This window comes from Lissotriton helveticus, chromosome 5_1 (genome assembly GCF_964261635.1).
Source record: "Lissotriton helveticus chromosome 5_1, aLisHel1.1, whole genome shotgun sequence".
Lineage (NCBI taxonomy): Eukaryota > Metazoa > Chordata > Amphibia > Caudata > Salamandridae > Lissotriton > Lissotriton helveticus.
The window spans coordinates 632,221,837-632,244,120 of record NC_136065.1 but is presented as its reverse complement, the minus strand read 5'-3'; the positions used below and the strand labels follow the sequence as shown (position 1 = coordinate 632,244,120).

The 22,284-nt window shown below is 42.7% G+C and overlaps 1 protein-coding gene across 1 annotated transcript in view; it reads left to right on the top strand.

Annotated features, from left to right (window-relative positions):
* Window positions 1–22,284, top strand: part of PRODH2 (proline dehydrogenase 2) — a 447,859-nt gene that overhangs the window by 170,289 nt on the left and 255,286 nt on the right. The window contains exon 5 of the mRNA XM_078643011.1: window positions 18,464–18,544. Coding sequence (XP_078499137.1) covers window positions 18,464–18,544 — 81 coding nt within the window. The remainder of the gene's footprint in view (window positions 1–18,463; window positions 18,545–22,284) is intronic.

The following is a 22,284-nucleotide window of genomic DNA, read 5'->3' as shown; positions in this document are numbered from 1 at the left end:
ACCCAAACCCCTGTGCACCGAGTAATTTTGAAGTTGCATATGGTTGTTAACGATTCCCGAGATTGTGCATTGCACTCCGTGTAGTCCTGATCCTGAGCAGTATTTACACCGAAGATTTCCGGCCTCCACTCGGGTGTTCTGTTGGCTAGTACTTTGCAAACTTGCTTGAGGTCTCCTTGCTATCCCTGGTCCGTTGGCCTGAGGGTCACTTTTTTTGTTCTTGGGCTTACCTGGTTGCTCCAGACATGCCCTGACTCTCCAGTGCTTAGAGAGTACCCTGGACCTTGCTGGTCCACACTGTAACCTGTTTCCTCTGGCCCCATGGGTTGCATTTGCAAGGCTTGTTGGTGCTCCAGCCGGACATCGACCCCTCAGCACTCAACATCCTTCGTGGGGCAGCTCACCTCCAGATCCTGGTTGTCCTCGATGTCTCCTGCTCCCTGTGGCTGCAGAGTCAAACAACCCTTCTTCACTCCTGAAGCACTCGACATTGGTGGGCATTCGACTACTGATCCCCTGGTCACCTGAAGTGACCCAGACTCTGTCCTCTCTGCTTTCAAGTTCTTCTCACCTGGAATTCAGGCTTGGATTCCACCGGTCATTATTCACCCTCCTGGCAGCAGTACTTATTTGCAACTCTCCATTGAAAATGATTAAGGTTTCTGACACCACTTGACCCCTTATGCACCCGGCTCCTCTAGGATAGGTAACAAGGGTACTTCGGTACTCTCTGGTGGGTTGGCCTTTGAACCTGTGTTCCAAAGGGTTTGCTCGAAGTCATATTAAAAGTGTCCTTAAGTTGTAAATTTGCAACCGTGACTTTCCCATAGAGTTGTACGGAGCACACGTCCTTGTTTCCTCACTGCACCTGTCCTCTGTGGGCTCCCTGTGTCACTCCTCAGGCTGGTTCCTTGGTGTCCCAGCAATTCTACGTGCTGTAGGCACTGTGTCTATGTTCATTCACTAACACCCAGTCACTTGGGTGCAAGTCATGGCAATGCTCCTGATGTGGTGGTGCAGTTGCTGCTTCAACCTGGTGATACAGAACAAACCATGTCAGCCAACCCCTTACAGTAGTTGAGCACCAGATCATTTAATGTATTCACAAGTTTGTTAGAAGACACAACAGGCAACCTCATAACCCGCCCCATGAGAATCTCATGTGGCAAGAGTCCAGTCCTTCTGTCTGGGATGCTACAAAGACTTATCAATACAAGAGGCAAAGCATCAGGCCATTTCAAGGATGTTGAGGCACAGACTTTAGCCAATCTGGGTTTCAGAGTACCATTTATCTGCTACACTATACCGGAATCCTCCGGTCGATAACTGCAATGGAGTCTATGTTACACTTGTAAAGCTGACACCACCAGTTGATGGTGTCATCCCTGAAAAGTAGGCACTCCTTAGGTTCTCTTGAAACAAGACTCCTTGTCTGTTTAATAATTCTTTAATTGATCGTTAATTCATATCATCATTATACTTCATGATAATGTTATGTGAATTCCACTTTTCTCAATAATCCATTAATGCATTTACATCCATTGGCTCCAATGCATTTCGGGCGGCGTGCCCTTCATCTGGGAGCGTCTAAACATAAACATAAAGACATAGCGCTAAGGAAAAGGTAACCTGCTAACAGTTTCTTTTGAAAAAAATCAGTGACTTAGAACTCAGTGCAAAAAAAAAAAATGCGTGCGGGACCGTAGTGTACAACCTGAATTCCAAAAGAATGTGAATCGCATGCTAGACAGAAACTAAAGAGCGTAAGAACGAGTGAAGGTTGGGAGTGTACAAAGGACACATAACGGAAAAAAGAATGTGTTAGAGAAGTTTGTGCGTAGTATTTACATAACAACTCTATGAATGTGCATCTGCGTGCTCGGATTTTTATCGAGTGATTTAGAGGTGGTGAAGCCCGTTCTAAGCGAGCTGACATATTAATGTAAAACGGGTGACCAGGTGGTGTACAAAAATAAAATTCAATGAAATAAAGCTTACTCGGAGTGCTGCTATCTTCTGCTTCGGTCGTCGGTGTGAGGGTTGTAATACGGAAGTGTGTTTACAGGAAGTGATGTTATACAGATGGTGCCGGGATGGGAAACATAAACATAAACATAGAAAATGGACCATCGGTGTGAAAGTGTGATGTCGACCATATTGGGTAGGAAATCACGAAAAGTAAAGTAAAATAGTGCAAGTGAGAATACAAGTCCCAAATCGCAAAAAACAGGGAACAGTGACTGCAGTAATCCTATTTTAAACAAAGCATGAAAATTCTAAGCGATCATTAAGACCCGCGGGCTTCATCGTTTGCATTCTGTAAATCCAAACCATCTTTATGTTTATGTTTAGACGCTCCCAGATGAAGGGCACGCCGCCCGAAATGCATTGGAGCCAATGGATGTAAATGCATTAATGGATTATTGAAAAAAGTGGAATTCACATAACGTTATCATGAAGTATAATGATGATATGAATTAACGATCAATTAAAGAATTATTAAACAGACAAGGGGTCTTGTTTCAAGAGAACCTAAGGAGGGCCTACTTTTCAGGGATGACACCATCAACTGGTGGTGTCACATTATTAGGATCTATCTAGAGAAGTGCCTGGACGGACACTTCACCTGGTGGAGCACCCGACCGACCCACCATTCCTAAATACTTTTCGTATTTGTGAAAAACAATTAAAAAACGCTGGGCGTCTACCACCATTTGCAAAGTTACACTTATTTTTTCCGCCCGAAGGAAGACAGCACGCAATCTAACAACATGCAATACGTTGAGATTACTCGTTCAACCGATGCTAAAGCAGATATTCTGGCTTTCTATGAGAGCGAAACAGCCCGCATTTATGCGCTAATCAGCAAAGACATAGCCTCTAATACCTCAAATCGCACTAAAGAACAGTGCATACGGCAGCTATTATATTTATCTAAAAGGGAAGAGAACCAAAAACTGCACGCTAGCACCCTACTCAAATATCACCGCGCGCTACGGATCCCCAGAGGGTTACGCATAGCGTTGAAACCATCGTTGTGCAAGAACTCTAAATCATTCCAAGAGAAATGGAATGCTGTATTAAACAAATGCAGCTTGGATTTAATTCTGCTTATAATTCAAGAATTGTCAAACATTCTTATTGACCTAAACAAAGAAATAAAGGAAGTGGAAAATGAATTGTCAAAAATGACAACAACCGATGAATGGTCGAAGATACTTGAAGACATAAAAAGTGAACAATATAAACACTCACGAGAAATAAATGACCGGAAAATTCGAAAATTTAGGAGGGACACCCAAGATTATAAATTGGGAGAGGTGTACACGTGGGCAGACGTGTACGCCCAACGCAGGAGAAACAAACCTTTCAATTCCCAGTCCGACACATCTTCCTCAGGCAGTGATTTATCTAACCGCCCATTAAGAAGAGCATTCACACCATTGAGCGAGTCGACCACAGGAGCTGAAACTCAAAACCAACAGGCAGGATCATCAACTGCGGTATCTTTTTTAGTCGAGGGCAAAGACACCCAAGACGAACCAGGAGGAGCCTCCGAAAAAGGAAAGGAGAAGGAAACTGTTCATCCCAGCACCCGGAGTACGAAGAAGGACAACAAGAAAAAGAACACTTGATCATTAACATTTCAGACACGATGCTTACCCAGCACAAAATGAATCTGTTATCCAAGGGAACTTCGTTCATACCTACCTACAGAACCAACCAGCTAGAAATGCAAGTAAGCACATATAAGTTCACACGCAAATTGAAGTTGCGACATTACTTTGACCACGTGATTCCTCCTCAACCAAGAAAACCCGATCAACTAATGGGTCTTAGACCGCTCAGCACTTTTGAAGCGCCCATGAGTCACAAAAGCATTGATCTGTTTGAGAATCTCGTTAATCAAGATATCTCGAAATTGAACTACAACAAAAAAGGACACAAAAACATCACTCAAAAGGACTATGACACCTTGAGGAAGCTAGCTAACAATGAGCGAATTAAATGCATTAAGGCCGACAAAGGCGGCGCCTTAGTGGTGATGAATTCTACCCTGTATGATCGGAAGATACAAGAACATATACAGGATGAATCGACCTACATGAAACTCACTAGTAATCACACCACACAATTCAAAGAAATTCTTACCAACATTGTTCAGAAAGCTTGCGAATGTGGAACTATCGATGAGAGAACAAAGGAATACTTATTGAAACCATTTCCAAAGAGCCCAACCATCTACCTTATACCAAAGATTCATAAGTGTCTAGAAGATCCTCCGTGTAGGCCTATAGTCTCCACTAGAGGTTCAATCCACGAACCCGTGGGTAAGTTTATAGATCGTTACCTACAACCCACAGTAAGACAAATGGAAAGCTATATTCAAGATACAACTGACTTTCTCAATAAATTGGCACGCATTGACATTTCCGGAGAAGAACAAATCATTCTATGTACAGCGGATGTCCGCTCGCTCTATACGTCGATACCCCACGCTGGGGGTATAGAAGCGATAGAAAAATCAATTCTTGAGAGCAATCTTGAACCTGGCATGCAACAGTTCCTCATGGAACTAATGATTTTTACGCTGTATCAGAGTTACTTTCAACTGAACAACGATTGGTACCTACAGCTGTCCGGCACCTCGATGGGGAATTGTGCCGCACCGACCTATGCGAACATTTATATGAAATATTTTGAGCAAACCAACATCTATGCCGACATGAACTGGACAAGCAACATGAAAATGAATGCAAGATATATCATGATATATTCATCATCTGGAAGAACAACGAAGAATCTTTAATACAGGCCCTCACCTCATTGAACCAAGCAAACAAACTGATCCAATTCACTTGGGAAACCAACAGAAACACGATTAACTTTCTAGATGTGAAGATCACAACGACTGCCACTGGTTTTGAAACGGATCTTTTTCGTAAAAAAACTGATCGTAACAATACGTTACATTACACTAGCCACCATCAAGGGTCCTTAAAATCTCATCTACCCACATCTCAAATGCTAAGAGTGAGAAGAATTTCATCAAATCCTAGACAAACTGAAATTCGTTTACAAGAAATGGGTGAAAGATTCTTTGCTAGGGGATATCCAAAACCACTCATAGAGAGTGCCAAAAAGAAAGCTCTTGAGACACCAAGAGTGGAGCTACTATCCAAAAAATCACGGGAACAAAAGAACAGGATGGTCCTTGTGTCAAAATTTTCGAATATGAGTGCGTCTTTCAAAAGGATTATCTTACGCCATTGGCCGATCATGAGCATTGAACCCGACTTTGGTGATACTTTCAAAGAACCCCCAATATTCGCATACACCCGCAGTGCTAACCTGAAAGTAATCCTCACTAAAAAACATCCCACGGTATTACAAGCAAAAGGAACCCGGCCGTGTAAAAACTGTGGAAATTGCAAAACCAACCTCACTGGAACGGTGATGAGCCACCCCATGAAAGGGACTCCAGTAAAGTTACATGTAAATGCAACATGCGACACCAGTAACGTCGTATATCTTGTCAAATGTCCCTGCGGGAAGTGTTATGTAGGCAAAACTGAGAGAAAAATAAAGACCCGGATCAATGAGCACAAATCGAACATTAGACTAAAAAACACAAAATCTAATGTAGCGACACATTTTAATGAAAACAGACATAATGTGTCCCAACTTAAGTTCTTGATCTTAGAACAGGTCCAGAAAGTGGAAGGCATTGATAACAGTAAATATCTGCTACAAAGAGAGATGGTTTGGATTTACAGAATGCAAACGATGAAGCCCGCGGGTCTTAATGATCGCTTAGAATTTTCATGCTTTGTTTAAAATAGGATTACTGCAGTCACTGTTCCCTGTTTTTTGCGATTTGGGACTTGTATTCTCACTTGCACTATTTTACTTTACTTTTCGTGATTTCCTACCCAATATGGTCGACATCACACTTTCACACCGATGGTCCATTTTCTATGTTTATGTTTATGTTTCCCATCCTGGCACCATCTGTATAACATCACTTCCTGTAAACACACTTCCGTATTACAACCCTCACACCGACGACCGAAGCAGAAGATAGCAGCACTCCGAGTAAGCTTTATTCATTTGATTTTATTTTTGTACACCACCTGGTCACCCGTTTTACATTAATATGTCAGCTCGCTTAGAACGGGCTTCACCACCTCTAAATCACTCGATAAAAATCCGAGCACGCAGATGCACATTCATAGAGTCGTTATGTAAATACTACGCACGAACTTCTCTAGCACATTCTTTTTTCCGTTATGTGTCCTTTGTACACTCCCAACCTTCACTCGTTCTTACGCTCTTTAGTTTCTGTCTAGCATGCGATTCACATTCTTTTGGAATCCAGGTTGTACACTACGGTCCCGCACGCATTTTTTTTTTGCACTGAGTTCTAAGTCACTGATTTTTTTCAAAAGAAACTGTTAGCAGGTTACCTTTTCCTTAGCGCTATGTCTTTATGTTTATGTTTAGACGCTCCCAGATGAAGGGCACGCCGCCCGAAATGCTTAGGAGCCAATGGATGTAAATGCATTAATGGATTATTGAAAAAAGTGGAATTCACATAACGTTATCATGAAGTATAATGATGATATGAATTAACGATCAATTAAAGAATTATTAAACAGACAAGGAGTCTTGTTTCAAGAGAACCTAAGGAGTGCCTACTTTTCAGGGATGACACCATCAACTGGTGGTGTCACATTATTAGGATCTATCTAGAGAAGTGCCTGGACGGACACTTCACCTGGTGGAGCACCCGACCGACCCACCATTCCTAAATACTTTTCGTATTTGTGAAAAACAATTAAAAAACGCTGTGCGTCTACCACCATTTGCAAAGTTACACTTGTAAAGCTGCACATAGAAATTTCATAATCTCATTATTGAAATGAGACCCTCAGTTTGATTCCAAAGTAGTTGTTAATATAAATCTTGGGATAAGTTTTCTCAACAGCAATTTAGCTACTGTAAGACTATCACATCTTCTGGTAGGAATGGCCCCCAACTACTGAGAAAATATACCCAACACCACTAAAATGTAACGCACTCCATTTAAAATAGGCATTTCAACAAAGTCCAGCTGTATTCGATGAAAGGGCCCTCCTGGCCGTCCAGAATGACTCAGTGTAACAGTAGTCCTCTTGCCTATATTCATTTGCTGACAGGTCACACATCTGTGGCACAATTCCTCAGCTATCAAAATTTGGGATTAAACCATATTTGTCTGAACAACCTTACCATTGCATCCTACTTGTGTTGGTCCATGTATGTGCCTCGCCATCGGATGTAACAACTATTTGGCAACACTGGTTTCTCATCCTCAGATTCCCAAATGCTGTCCTCCCTCTTTACATGCCCTGCTCTGATCAAGCCTGATTGCTTTTTCTTATAAATCTCTTCCTGCAACATCTTTACCTCATCCCATGTATCAGCAACTGTCATCAACAGGTTTAGATCAGTCTCAACCTCCTTCTCATTTACATATTCTCCATTGAAACTGCTGGCATTCAGCGCACAATTATGTGCAACTACATCAGAGTATCTATTTCCAAGAGAGACAATCATTCCCATCACAATGTGCAGGGCATTTAAATATTGCAACCTCTCTTGCCAATTGCTAAGCCTCCAGCAGTTTTCTCACAACCTCTCCATTTCTGATAGGTGATCCTGACAAGGTCACAAACCCTCTCTGAGACCATAACTGCACGAAATCATGCACCCCACCAAAGCTGTACTGACTGTCGGTGACTATCGTCACTCTCAGTTTGTCTGAAAGACAGCATGAGTGTGTCAGAGCAATCATCATCATCATCATCATCATCATCATCAAACCACTTTCGTCGGTTAAATTAAAACCATAAAAGTACAGCACAAACATACAAACATGTAAAAGCAAAAATACAAAATACAGTACCTAGAATATAATGGAATGTGGTGTAATCCGGCCACAACAGTCTATGTGCAAAGGTGCAATACAGTACTTGATCAAACATAGTGCATTTCAGGGCAAAAAGTGGCAGTGCATCAAGAAAATTCAATATACACCATAATTAAAATTTCAACCATAGTTAAATAGTTTAAAAAGAAGAAAAAGCAAGTCATCTAAAACTCCGTTAATTGTGGGCTTTTCTCCCGGCTATTCCTCAGTCTAACAGCTGCCACAAGAAAACTGGCTATATAAAAAATCTCATTCGGTTCACTTAACAGCTTTAGGTACAATAAGGCTGGCTTTACTTGAATGAAACCCTTTCTTTTTAATATTGGGAGTAAGAACCTCTTTCTGATCTCACTATAAAAGTCACAAAACATTATGAGGTGCATTGTGTCCTGAACTGAGAAGTTATCACAGCCGCAGGGCCCTATTTCTTTCAGACTGCACCACCCCTTAAAACTTCCTAAGGAAAGGTGAATTAGATTAAAACGGAAACGTGTTAAAAGTATACGGTGAAAAGGCCTAGTAACAATTTTTAAATAGGGTTCCAACGTGGGTGAAATCTTTAGAAGATAATGTGCTTTAACCGTTACTTTTATCAGCTCCAGTTCTTCTCGTTGTACGGCCCATACATTTAAAAGCTGTTTTACGTAGAATCAGTTACTGTAATTTTCTTAGGGTTTTCAAAAAGGTCCTGTCGGCCAACTGTTGCTAAAGTTTCCTTTAAATAAACAAGCCACCTAATCTTATGTACATGATCCAGAATAAGACAATCCCTAATAAGTCTTTGATTAAGATCTAATTCAGGATTAAGCCATAATTTTAGCCAAAAAATGACTGGAGCCAGCCTGAGTTTATCTGTTATATAGCCCATCCCCAATTCCTGATGAACAGCGTAGGTAGGCATTGACTGGGGGACCGATAGTACTCCCTGTATAAATTTGTTCTCCTCTATCTGCAAACCCTCCATGGGTCTATGCCCACAAATTGAGGAACCATATGTTGCAATCGCAATGCATTTTGATTTATAGATGTTCAACATTGCCTCTACAGGTTTTGCCCCCAGCCGTTTCGAAAACCCATTTACGGCCGCAATTGCCCTAGCCATACTATTAACTTTAATTTTTTGTTGTGCAACCCATGTACCATTCACATCAAAAAGAACCCCCAAGTACATAAAAGAGGTGACCCTGGTAACTTCGGATCCTTCACAAAAAAAAGGCCTGCAATTTCTTTTACTCTGGCGGCCAATACTCATCACATGTGATTTGGCTATATTTACCCTTAAATCCAATAAGTTCATGAAATTTCCAAATCCTTCTAACAGCTTCTGTAGGCCGACTGATGTGCAAGATATCAAAACCGCATCATCGGCGTACAGAAGCACAGGGCAACGCTCCTGCCCAATAATGGGGACATCTAAAGTAGCTACGTCTAAAAACTTGCCTAGATTATTAATATAAAGGGTAAAAAGTAATGGTGCTAAAATGCAGCCTTATTGGACTCCACGGACCAGAACTAAAGTGCTTAGTGCAGTTTCCCTCTTAATCAATCCGTAACCATGCAGAAAGGTTCTGATGCAGGTCAGCTAAAAAATTAACAAGGCTCTTTTCCATCCCCATCTCTAGGAGAACCTGCCAGAGCATTGACCTGTTAACCAGGTCAAAAGCTGACGATGAATCCATAAAAGCCAGCTGGAGTATTTCGTCTTTGGCTACAGTATATTAACCAATTAACAGGGATAAGTTAAGGCACTGGTCTTGTGTCCCCCTGCCAGTTCTAAAACCATATTGAAAATTCGATACTACCTTGTTCTCATCTAACATCCCGTCAATTTTCCTAACACCACCCTCCCCAAAACCTTAACAGCAGAATCGATTAGGGAGATCGGTCTATAACATCGGGCATCTCCTCTACTGCCCTTTTTAAAAATGGGAACTATAATAGATGTAGCCCAAGAAGGGGGATGGTTTCCCTTTGCTGCCGTATTAAAAATTTTAGTCAGAACTTTTGCCCAGAAAACGGGATACATTTTATACAAATCGGCTGGACCACCATCTGGTCCCGGCGCCTTATTGCTGGATATAGCCTTGATGGCCAGTACTACTTCCTCCTCACTAAAGCTCAAAGGCGGGGTTAAGTCTCTTGGGACAGCACAGGATACAGAATCTGTATGTGCAGGAGTCTCATATATAGCCTCGAAATGGGCTAGCTACTGTGCTTCGGTGATGTTACATTCAGCCACGGTTTTACCTTTGTCCGAAAAAAAGGGCTTATTAACAATTTCCCAGAAACTGCGACTATTTTTAAGAACATCAACCGACATCAAGGCCTCCCAAGCTTCCTTTCTGATGTCATTCTTCCTGGCTCTTACAGCTAACTTATAATCCTTTCAACGTATGGCCAATTTAGTCCTATTTTGTGGGATCTGTTTTATAGCACTCAATAACTGTGAACATTTAGAATCAAACCATTTCTCAGCCATTTGTTGCCCCCTTTTACATGGGGCCATTAAATTCAAGGATATTTGTTTACAGATGGCTGTAAAGGCCTCAATTACCAGTATGCCCTCAGATGTTACATCTAAACATATGCCCAGCATGTCATTTACCAACAAAAAGAGAGTATCCACAAAAATTTCAGGAATAATCTTATTCCATTTCAACCTTCTGCCCTGATCAGTCGGTTTGATACAGACCTCCACCCTTGCATGACTCGTAGGTCGTCCCAAACCACATTCATTGTTTAGTTCTAAAATGACCGGACTGTGATCACTAAAATGCGAATATTTTGCACTATAAAAATAAACACAGGGCAACAGGAGGGGGACAAGAAAATGTAATCAATCACAGTATTACATCCTCTGGTTGTGAAGGTTGGGATCCTATTATTTAATTCAGTTGTACTGGCTTCATAGAGATCCATACTGCTAGGACCTCTTCCAGGCATTCCCCTCTTTTATTATGCTCAAAATGAGGAACGGCATACATTGTGGGATCACCACCCTTCAATCTCCCCTGACAATCCTGCCTGCACTGATGTATATTAAAATCACCCAAAATAATAATGGGATGATAAGTGGTTTGATTTTTCCTATACTCCTCTAAAAAGGATTTTAAAATTAACAGATTTTCATTTCCAATTAAACAATCTGCCTAGTTATAAAAATTTACTACCAAAAGCTTAATGGAATTGTGATCCCTTAGTTCTACTGCTAGACAATGGGGTGTACCCACTTTGACCCTTTTATATAACCACGGAAATATGACAGAAAATAGCAGAAGAAGCCCCCCTTTTGCTCTACCAGAGGAAGAAGATTCCGCTGGCTGTGAAAAAGATGTAAAACCATCCAGCCACCATTCCCCCTCCGTATCCCAGGTCTCCTGGAGCCCCACCAGATCATATGAGTTAATCAGCTGTAACCACTTGGGATCATCTCTCTTAGGATTTAAGCCAGCAATATTCCAGCTCAGGATAACAAACTTAGACATATTGTGATTACTTGAACTACAGGGCTTAATGTTTTCAGGGTTAATACTCTGGTCAGAGGTGACTGTATTCAGTCAATCATTTTCATCCAGAGTGGTAGGGGGTGATGATCTAATTTCAATTTGATTATTACGTCCCTCTACACTTTGCATCAAAAGATTGGGACTTCCTTCCTGTACATTTACCTGGCTCCTTGCCAGTTGAGCACCAGATGGTATTCTCCCATTATTTGAGGTGTTTACATATTGACTAACTCTAGTAGATGTACCCCCAAAACCTGTCTTATCCCTAGGGGTCCCAATTCTTTGAGTTTTCCCTTTATTTGGTGGGTAAAAAAAGGCCAGGGGGAAAACCTTTATGCCCCCTGAAACCCGAGGTGAGCAGTCCTGCATATCTTCCCCGCTAGATCATCTCTATCAAAATTTACAACCACACAGTCACCTTCGATTTATTTAGGGTTTGGTCCTACCCAAGCAATGCGTCTTGCCATGATGATATGGGGTGATACTTTAAAGCTATTTTCCCACTGGTTACAATCTAGCCAATATTTTGCTTTTCTTAATAAATCCGTAGTAGATTCATGTGCATTACCTTTCAGCAATGGTACACCAGTGAGAACAACCACTAAATTATTTGCTTCTGGTGGCAAAAACAATCGGCCTGCAGTAGGGGCAGATGTGTTATTACTCAGTCCTAGTTTAGGAGCGCCCAATGTTTCTCTGGATTTTACATTTGAGTACCCAACAGTCTCTTTAGACACAAATTGCGGAGGCCCCTTTCCTCCTTTCGTGTCAGAGCAATCAATTCAGCCACTTGTGAGGAGAATACTCCTAGAAGGCAAGCAGCTTCCACTAACCCTGAGGCAGTACAGACAGCATAGGCAGCTCTCAAATTTCCCTCACGAAACCTTAAACATAAGCCATAGACAAACCCTATTTGATCAGACTCGGTTAATGGGTTATCAGCTATGTCAGGTCATGGCTTACCATAGTTCAGTGACATTAAGGCAGTCATCCTTTCTTTCAGTATTTTTCTCCTCACAATCGGGCTGTGACAGCAGTGTGGCAGGATTAAGTATAGAACATTGCTTCAAAGTGACATTCTCTGCTGCTAAAATGATTTACTTGTAGCGTTTGAGCCTACTGCTCGACAAGTATTGTGTTCTAGTTTTGATTAGCAACTCCAATGAGTGTGGACATACACAGTCAGTTGATGACCCATCACAATGCCTTCACATCTTTCTAGGCTGGCACCTGTTGCAGCAACAGATTTGAGACATTAGGGCAGCACAGACGCTACAGGTTCCAGAGTAGCAGAGAAATAGGCAACTAGTCTATGAGCACTTCCATGATTTTGAGTCACTACTGAGAGAGCACAGCCCTCCCTTTCATGACAAAAGAGCAAAGCCGCTTTATCGTAATCTGGCATTCCTAGTCCTGGAGCATGGTAAAGGCTTTCTCTTAACTCCAGTAATGCATTCAAACAATCGTTGTCCCAAGGTACTGGATCAGACACATCATTGTGTATCAACCTCTAGAGAGATTTAGCCACTAGTGACAGTAGCCCGCCATTTCCAAAAACATTCTGACTTCCTTCTTGGCTTGTGGCAGATTAATTTGCATGATCACCAATATTTTCTCTTGTAACACCTTTCTGAAGCCTTTTGGAATTCAGTAGCCAAAATATAAGACTTCGGTCAAACAGTATTGCAGCTTATTAAAAAACACATTATGTCCATTCTCAGCCAGATGGTTCCGTGAACCATTCAGCTTCACATCGGATCTGAAACAGTATTATTGATGGATTCTGTACCACGGGACAACAAGTGACAACCATGTCATCAATTTTGGGGAGATCCTGCACTATGTAGTACTTACCGCTAGGCATATGAAAGCCCAAGATGGGAGAATTGTGTGGATTCCCCAGGATCTCCATCAAAATTCCCTGTTCAATCATAGACTTGATAACAGGTGTGAACCCAGCAATGGTCTTGGCCATCAAATTGTACTGTGGTTTTTCCCAGATATTTTACATTGGGATTAATTTGTATACAAATAGGCTCAACTCCCTTGATGAGTCGCATGTCCTTTCCTGTAAAATCCCAGACTGCACTTGCCACTGACTCTCTAAGATCACACACCACAAATTGATGATGGTCCTCAAAGATTGCTATCTTTATGGGAACTTCTTCTATCTAGGAGTTTGATAACTTCCTATTTGTAGCACCCACTACCTGGATCATTTTTCCTGAGAGGGGTAGGTTGGGAGCTTCTGCTGTTCTTAAAGGAGAGCAGTTAGCACCGGTATTGACCAAAATAGTGACATTGTGACCATCTACATCAGCATTGACATTAGATCCACTCTGGTCTATCTCTAGGACTGCGCCAAGAGTACAGTCTTCCTCCTCCCTCAAGTACCATCATAACAACAGTACCAGAGTCATGGAGTGTATCATACATGGGATACAGCCGAAATGCAAATTGTCATAAGGGACATTCTGTGAAGATGGCGGCGGCATCAGAGGCTGCAGTACCGGTGCCACAGGGCCCTGCAGACCTCCAATGTTTTGGGATCGGGCCTAGGCATGCTCTGAGGTGACACAACCTTTCCCTGCATCTGATCTGATCCCCCAGTTTGATCCTGATTGGCAGGATTTAAGCGATATTCGTGCTTCCAATGCCCCACCCTATTGCAATAAAGGCAAAGACTGGTTTTCTTTAAGGTAGTCACATCAATTCCAGTCTTAGGATCTACCAGAACACCCCGGGCTCTTCCTTGGCCTAGCATCCCTCCACCCTGCTGCACTGGGAATCCTTGCTGATAAGGTTTTGTCATAGGAGCAACATTTCCTCCACAAGGCGGACCCTGACCCCCTGTCTGTACAGCCTTCCTCTGTACTAACCTCAGTTTTTATCACATCCTTTTATGTCTCATATCGATTTCATCGTTACAGTGTTTGGCATAACGCAGAATCTCGTCAATAGACTAGTTCTGCCAGCAGATCAAATGCTGTTGCATGATCAAGCTAATTTCAGTTCATAACAACATCACAAATTTGGACACAAACTGTCCTATTTCTTTCGATTCAAGTGCTTCAATCCCATTATACTACTTAAAGCCTGCCATAATAGATGTGAATAATAGTCTCCTTAAGTTCCTATGTTGTTCTGTCGATTTTGACCCAATCAACATCCTGCGGGCCACCTTAGCCTTTAACCACGTAATTACCTGATCATATTTCTTCATTACTATTGGCAACGGACCATGTATCACTGGGTCCATTTTGGGCTCTACATCTGGCCATTCTTAGGCTATCTTACACTCCACCCACAAATCACTTGGAACAACAATTGCAAACAGTGTATTGAGATTAATCTACAAAACCTTAGATATTTTCACAAAACGATCGACTTGTTTGTACCAATCTACAGGCTTTTCTCTCAATCTCAGTAAGTCATTGGTAAATGCAGCTAGATCACCCTTACTCCAAGGTACATGTACATATCCTCCACTTGGCACCTATCGCAAAGGGAAGGCTTGAACACTTGATCCCTCTCTTTAGCAGTTCTCCTTTTCACCCATCTCTCTTCCCACTTATCCAAAGTACTCCAAATGCAAATGCACAATATCAGTTTTCTTATCTGTATTTTAAGTCCTGGAATTCTCCAGTTCTCTATGTCTTGATCACTAAAAACAAGTAAGCTGATTTTTCCGCAATGCCTTAGTCTTCTATATGTCAACCTCAAACTTGCTGGTTAATTCAGATAACTTTGTATGCACCTCCCTTGTCCTTCTGTGACATCTTTACTCAAGAACAACAATTAATTGAGTTTGGTTGGAGTCTATACAATAAAGCTACAAGGTTCCACTTATCTTTGCGTCTAACTCAGTCTTCAACTTGAGCATGACCATCAAATCTACCTTTATGGTTGACTCAATAGTTCCCTGGCTTTGCTCTCAGGTAAACTCGGTGTGTTTCCTGTTTTTCAAGGTGTGCTATTCTGCCCTCTGAGAAGTGTCTCCCAAATAAGCGTGTCTATCCCAGTTACCTCAGAAAGTGGCCTAACAGTTTCAGACCCAATTTGGACTGCTGAGGAATCTACAGTCACCACACAAGGAGTGCTTCCAGTCATTGGTGTTAAATTAACAAACCTCATATGAGGACCTTCTACTTTTTCTGTGAGACCCCCCCCCCCCTCTTTGACTACAGGCATCCCTTGGGCCCCGCTTTCCCTCGGATTTGTATCATATGTGGGAAAAATAGGGCAAATGGTTATCGGTACTGTGAGAGCATCCAGAATTCTTGCAGTAGGATTTGAATCACACCGTCTTGAGACTTCTGAGGCACCTGTTTGCACTTCTTCTCTCCTCTCCACCTGAGACGTCCATGTTGAAATAAACCCTACCACACTCTGGTTGGGAGCCACTGGAGCTGGAGCACCTTAGGGGTACTAGAGGCATTTGAGCTTTCCGCATTCCCAAGGTATGACTGGCTACAAAAAGGTATGCGTTCCGCCAACAATCCATCCAAAAACCTATCACCCACATCACTGTCCTCTTGTCCCTCACCTCCATAACTCTTTAATTCCTTCTTCCTATTTTTTCCCATCCCCCTTGGTGACTAATTCAGGGTACAATCTCACTCTCTCGATCATGTCTACTCTCCATCCCTTTTGCTTTTCATCTCATAGTGTGTTTGGTTAAGCACGCATAGCTTTTTTGATCTTCCCCTGATAGCTATCCCTCTGCTTGGAATGTGCGGCACGCATTCATGCATCAAGTGCTTCAAATTGTGCGGTTATGGGTTCGTTGCATACAACATTCCCCTCAAATGATCAATTATTCTCAAATTTAATGGGCCCTAGCTTGGAAATGTCAATGTATCCTATTTCTCGGTGATCTTATGCCAAATATTAAGCCAAATGATAGTGTAAAGCCCTACATTTTTTGCCATATAGTGAGCTGGCGTTTCCTCTGGGGGTTCTTCTTACCCCGTTCTAGTGGGGACATACACATCTCCGCTACACATCTCTCCAATTGCTTTGAAACACTTCATTTTATCCTTCACATCGACAATACACACTTATTTCAAATTTCATAGGTCTTCACCAGCAAGGCAACTTCAGATATCTAATCCAACCTATCCCAGAGCGGCACTCTCCGACATCACTCTTGCTCCTTGCAGCAGCTCACCCTCCTTCAGAATTTCCTTGCATGCATGCATTCCCTTTCAAACACCAATTGGCTGCTCCTCTAAAAGAATCAATAGAATTCAATCACTCAAGAACGCACTCTCACAATGAAACCTCGACCTGGGGGGAATCACTTGAATGAGTGTAGATTTACTTCTGCGCAAAAAGTTATACCACACTATTCACAATTGTCCCATTCCCACAAAGTTCCCTATCTCAGTTGGGACCATTGACGACATCTCACAATAAGCCCCAACAAAACATCTCAAACAATTACAACACAGTGTCTTCTGCACCTCACTATATATCGTGGGATCTTAGGCCACGTCGGACCTGATAACAGCTTCGACAATAATCCTAAAATCCTAATTTTAACACTTTCGGTATTCAAAGAAGGCATTTAGGAGTCCTAAAGTTAGGAGTCCTAACTTTACTACTACTAAATTGAGAAAAATCCAAGATTTAAGACTTTCGGTATTTACAGCAGGCATTTAGGAGTTCTAAAGTTAGGAGTCCTAACTTCACTACTACTAAACTGAGAAAAATCCTAATTTTAAGACTTTCGGTATTCACAGAAGGCATTTAGGAGTCCTAAAGTTAGGACTCCCAACTTCTGTGAATACCGAAATGAGTAAGTGCCTTCTGTGAATACCAAAATGAGTAAGTGCCTTCTGTGAATACCAAAATAGTAGTAAGTTTAGGATTTTGTCTTAAGTTAGTTCTGTGAATCGGGCCCACTATTTTTTAAAATACATATGAAAGCCTGATTAATCACCAAGATTTGTAATCCTCTTTCTTCTCTTCATATTTTATTCACACAGAGTATATGTGAGTGCAAACTAACCATGAATATAACACACTTGTTATATTACATGACAAAGGCTCAAAATACTCCTCCACAGCCACTATGAACCCTTAAAGTCCACAACACAGCAGATGATTCTATACAAAGTATATTTAAAGTCAGAGTTCCTGTCAAGCACCCCCACAATCATCCTATCTGTATCAAGATATATATGTAAATCCATGGGGCCTCATTTATGAAAAGTGACGCATCGCTGCGTGAAAACAGCGATGCATCACTTTTCACCGCGCCCTCCTTGCAACACCAATGATGCGCCATATTTACAGTATGACGCATCATTGCGCAAGGAGTTACAGATACGTCAGTATTTCTGACGTATCTGTATGGCGCAAAAGTGACGCATTGCTGGAGTGTGTCACAAAAGTGACGCAACTCCAGCAATCTATCCTTTCACATGGGGCAAGCCCCATGTGAAGGGCCTGTGTCAGTCTTACGCCTGCTGTGAGGCAGGCATAAGAAATTGACGTATTTGTCTCCTAGAAGTGGCGCAGTGAAATCACATAGATTTCACTGCGTCACTTCCACGACCCTTTCTTGCGTCAATACGCCCCCCTTGCATACATTATACCTGGCGCAGGTATAATGTGGCGCAGGGCTTTACAAAGTGACACATCTACCTAGATGCATCACTTTGTAAATATGGCGCAACAAGGCGCACTTTTTACGCCACTGGTGCGTCACAAAAAGTGACGCACCAGCGGCGTAAAAGTGACGCATAGCCTCATAAATGACGCCCATGATATTTATATAGAGAACCCATTTTTTAAAGCGGTGACTTGTAAATACTACTTTCTGTTTCACCTTGTGCCACAAGGATGGGATGCCTAGCTGTGTGCAGGCCTTAGTCGGGTGAGGATTTTGAGTTTGGGAGCAACAGAAAGGTGCACAGAGTTAAGGGTTTTTATTGATGGTGTGGAAGATTTCCTAAATGTGTTTTTTGTGTATTTTTAGGATCTTTCATTTTGCTGTCTAACTGACGAGGAGAGCCAGCATTTTCACAACTCCCTGCGTCGTCTGGCCCAAGTTGCCAAGGTGAGTGGCGGAGACAAGTTGCATACTAACCGCTTCTTAGTCACCTTTAGTCTCTATACTGGGACCTCAAGGTACTGTAAAAAGTGGATATTACCATTATCTTGTTCAGTAGCACTCGCTCTCAGCTCCTACAGTGAGAGGCTAGAGGACATATTTAATTATATTTGTACACAACACAAGGCAGTAGGCAAAGTTGCTGCCTTGCTGCGCTGCATTGCATGAAGGGCAGACAATAGAAATGTGCCATATCGTCTAAGATATGGCACCTATCTGCAGTCTCCTAGCGCTGGGGCTCTGTGTGCTGCCTAGTGCCAACAGAGGCACCTTTGTACACTTGCACACCTCAATCAATCTGGGATGGTGTCAAAACCCATGGAACGCTGCCCGGTGTAAAGTAAGGCAAGATTACTTTGTGTTCATTAAACCACCCAAAGTGGCTTTACGTAGTTTAGTAAATGCCCAAAAAGATTTTGTGAGGTGGCTGTGCAATAAAGAAGATGCAACGCAAAACCGTAGTAAATCTGGGCAAAGGTCTCTGGAAGGAACAGACTCTGAGTCTGACTGGTCGGCTTGAGCAGTTGAGTAGATTACATTTTATTTGGTTAGCAGCATAACGTTTCAAACATAATTTTTTTTCAATGGAAGAGATTACACAACTGCATCTTGAGTTGATCTGTACATAATAGAAATACAGATTTAGAGTACTTGTGAAATGGGGTACCAATCCCCATGCTTTCTTCCTCAGTCCTCGGTGTTCAGCATAGGTGTCCACTTACTGTTTCAGATTTGGGGCTAGTTAAGCTTCTTCTGTCTGCAGCACATAATCATTCACTCTTCAGAAGCAACGAATAAGAATGAATGGTTTGGGACATTATGCCTGTGACTGGGAAGGAAAACGAAAAAAACAAATGTGCAGAGGGTCAAAGGGGAGATGATTTAACGACCTGTCAACTCATGCCCCTGGGAATAAGGTAAAAAACACACGAAGAGAAGACCTTCCCTTCCGCTCGTTTTTGAGCGTCGGGTACCGACGGATAGAGCGGGGCCTCAATTTCCCGAGCGGTTGCCGGGCGAGGTGAGGTCGTCACCCACACAATGCTGGGGAGAAGATCTTTTTCCTGTCGTCATTGGAAACTGAGGTTCCAAACTGTGGGGTGATACATGAGTTTTAAAGTACACTGTATGATATGGATGTATTACATTCCTTTCCATATGTGTATACCCCTTTATTGTTTATGTTGCAGTAGCATATTTTGTCTTAAAGGTCCTGATGAAAGCTGGAGTCAACACTCCTCCTAGCTGAAACTAGTCGACCACCTTGCACAGCGCCACCATGTAGTTTCACTCACTTACTACTAGGCGTGTCTTTTAATCTTGACACCTACACATCTTCCTCAGTTTAGGTAGTCAATCTTAAGTAAGCACTTTTTCTATAGCACTGCACTATTTCCAGATTACATTTTGAGTACGACTGGGCTGAAATGTGGCGCTTTACAATCCTGCACCGTCATTTGATGGTATAGGCGGTACATTGAGCGACCACCATAATAAACCCCATATGATGATATACCGCCAAATGGGTGGTCTGATGGTTCTTTAGGCCCAGCTGCACTCAATCCTTCCTTTCACACACTTTTCCGTGTGATTCACATTCTCCACTCTGGACACAACACCACCTCAGACCTGGTCTTCTCTTCGTGTGTTTTTTACCTTGTGACTGGGAAGGGCCAAAAACATTGGGATTAAGGGTATACCACCAGAAATTCTAAGTGCTACATTTTTAAAAAATAGGTTTTTAACTGAGTTTGCATTAGACTGCCACACAAGTGAGGTATAAATTTACTCGGGAGACCAACGGGAATGCTGGGTGGTAGGACATATGGACCAGCACAGTCATCCCACACACAAATGTGAAGAAAAAGTGATTTTTTCAGCTAAATTTGAGGTTTGAAGGGGATTCTGGATAGGAAAACGTTCGGGGATCCACACAAGCCATACCTCACTGGACTCTCCAGGGTGTCTGGTTTTCAGAAATGTGTGGGTTTAGTAGGTTTCCCTACATGGCCACCAAACGCTGGACCAAAAACGCAGATGCCCCCCTTTCAAAACCAGGACGTTTTCTGATAGATAGGGGGCATCTTCATTTTTGGTCCTGGGGTCGGCAGCCATCTAGGGAAACCTACCAAACCCACACATTTCTGAAAAGTAGAAACCAGGGAGAGTCCAGAGAGGTATGGCTTGCATGTGCCCACCAAAGTTTCCCTACCCAGAATCCCCTGCAAACCTCACATTTTGCTGAAAAAAAGTCAAATTTTTCTCAAATTTTTGCGTGGAAGAGTTGTGGGATCACGGGGATGACACAAATTTCCTTCCACCGAGCGTTCCCCCAGGTCTCCCAATCAAAATGGTACCTCACTTGTAAATGTAAATGTGGGATACTTGTAAAGCGCACTGTTACTCTACCCGAGTGTCCTGGCGCTGTAGACCGCTGCGGAACCCGTCCTGGTTTTCCCTGTGAGATGGTCCCTTTTCTGGGTATCTCCAGGGTGAAACCAGGCATCCCCAGCGTCTGTGGGGGGCCGTTGTAGAGATGAGGCAAGCTTAATGCCCAGAGTTACCGAGTGTGCTCCCTGGTTAGAGTAGGCACTGAGGCGAAAATGATCTAGTCCGTTGACCCTGGTCCAAGACCCTGCCGCGTCGGGAATAGAACCCTGGTCCTGGGCCATTCTCTGCTTACAGGTCTGCCGCCTCTAACCAGTCAGCCACACCTCTCCACTTGTGTGGTTGGGGCAAGTACCTGTGACAGACAAGGACCCAAAATGTATTGTGTAGACATCAAAATTACCTATCACAAAATGATCTGGTTTAGCAAGGGGGGGTCACATGAGTTTTTTTTGTCCCGAGCTTAACGGCCACCTAGGGAAACCTACCAAACCCACACATTTCTGAAAACTAGAGACCCGGTGGGAGTCCAGGGAAGTATGGCTTGCATGGATCCCCCGTTTTCTTAGCCAGAATCCCCTGCAAAACTCAAATATTGCTAAAAAAATCACATTTTTCTGTGGGGCCACCATTTCAGCACAAATTTCCCACCTCCCAGCATTCTCCCAGGTCTCCTGATAAAAATGGTAGGGGTGGACAGAATTTGCGTAGTTGCGCTACGGAAAGCTCTGCGAAATGGTAAAAAATCTCTGCGAGCACGCAAAAGTTCCACGAACATGCGGAATTGCTTGTTCTGCCCGTTCCCGATGCTTTCTTCTTGGTCGCGAATGCTGTTTGCAGCCAACTTCTCACATTGGTGTGCAGCGGTTGGGATTCAAGCTTGCTATTGCTTTACCTGATAATCTCATTGAGTGACTGACTGAAAACCACTATAGGTACTTAGGTACATATAAAACAAGTCTAGAATAAAGTAAGTTCTACTGAACTTAGAGTTGGGTAAGTCAAGGGTCTAGCACACCCTTTCTACAACTCAAGAGAGTTTAGTAGTTCCCACTAGGTTAGGTAGGTTCCTAAACCACCTAACACTAGTATGTCTTCAAGAGCTGAAGCTAGTGGCTCCAGGCTAACTAAGTATGACCATCTCACTTTTCAGGAATTGAGAAATGTGTGCGCATCTAGAAAACTGAAGACAGGGAAAACCCCTAGAACTCAACGCCTCATAGAGGCTCTGCTTTTAGATGATCTCAGAAAGACCCCAGGGTCTGATGAGGCAGGCAGGATGGGTGGGGCAGCAGAAG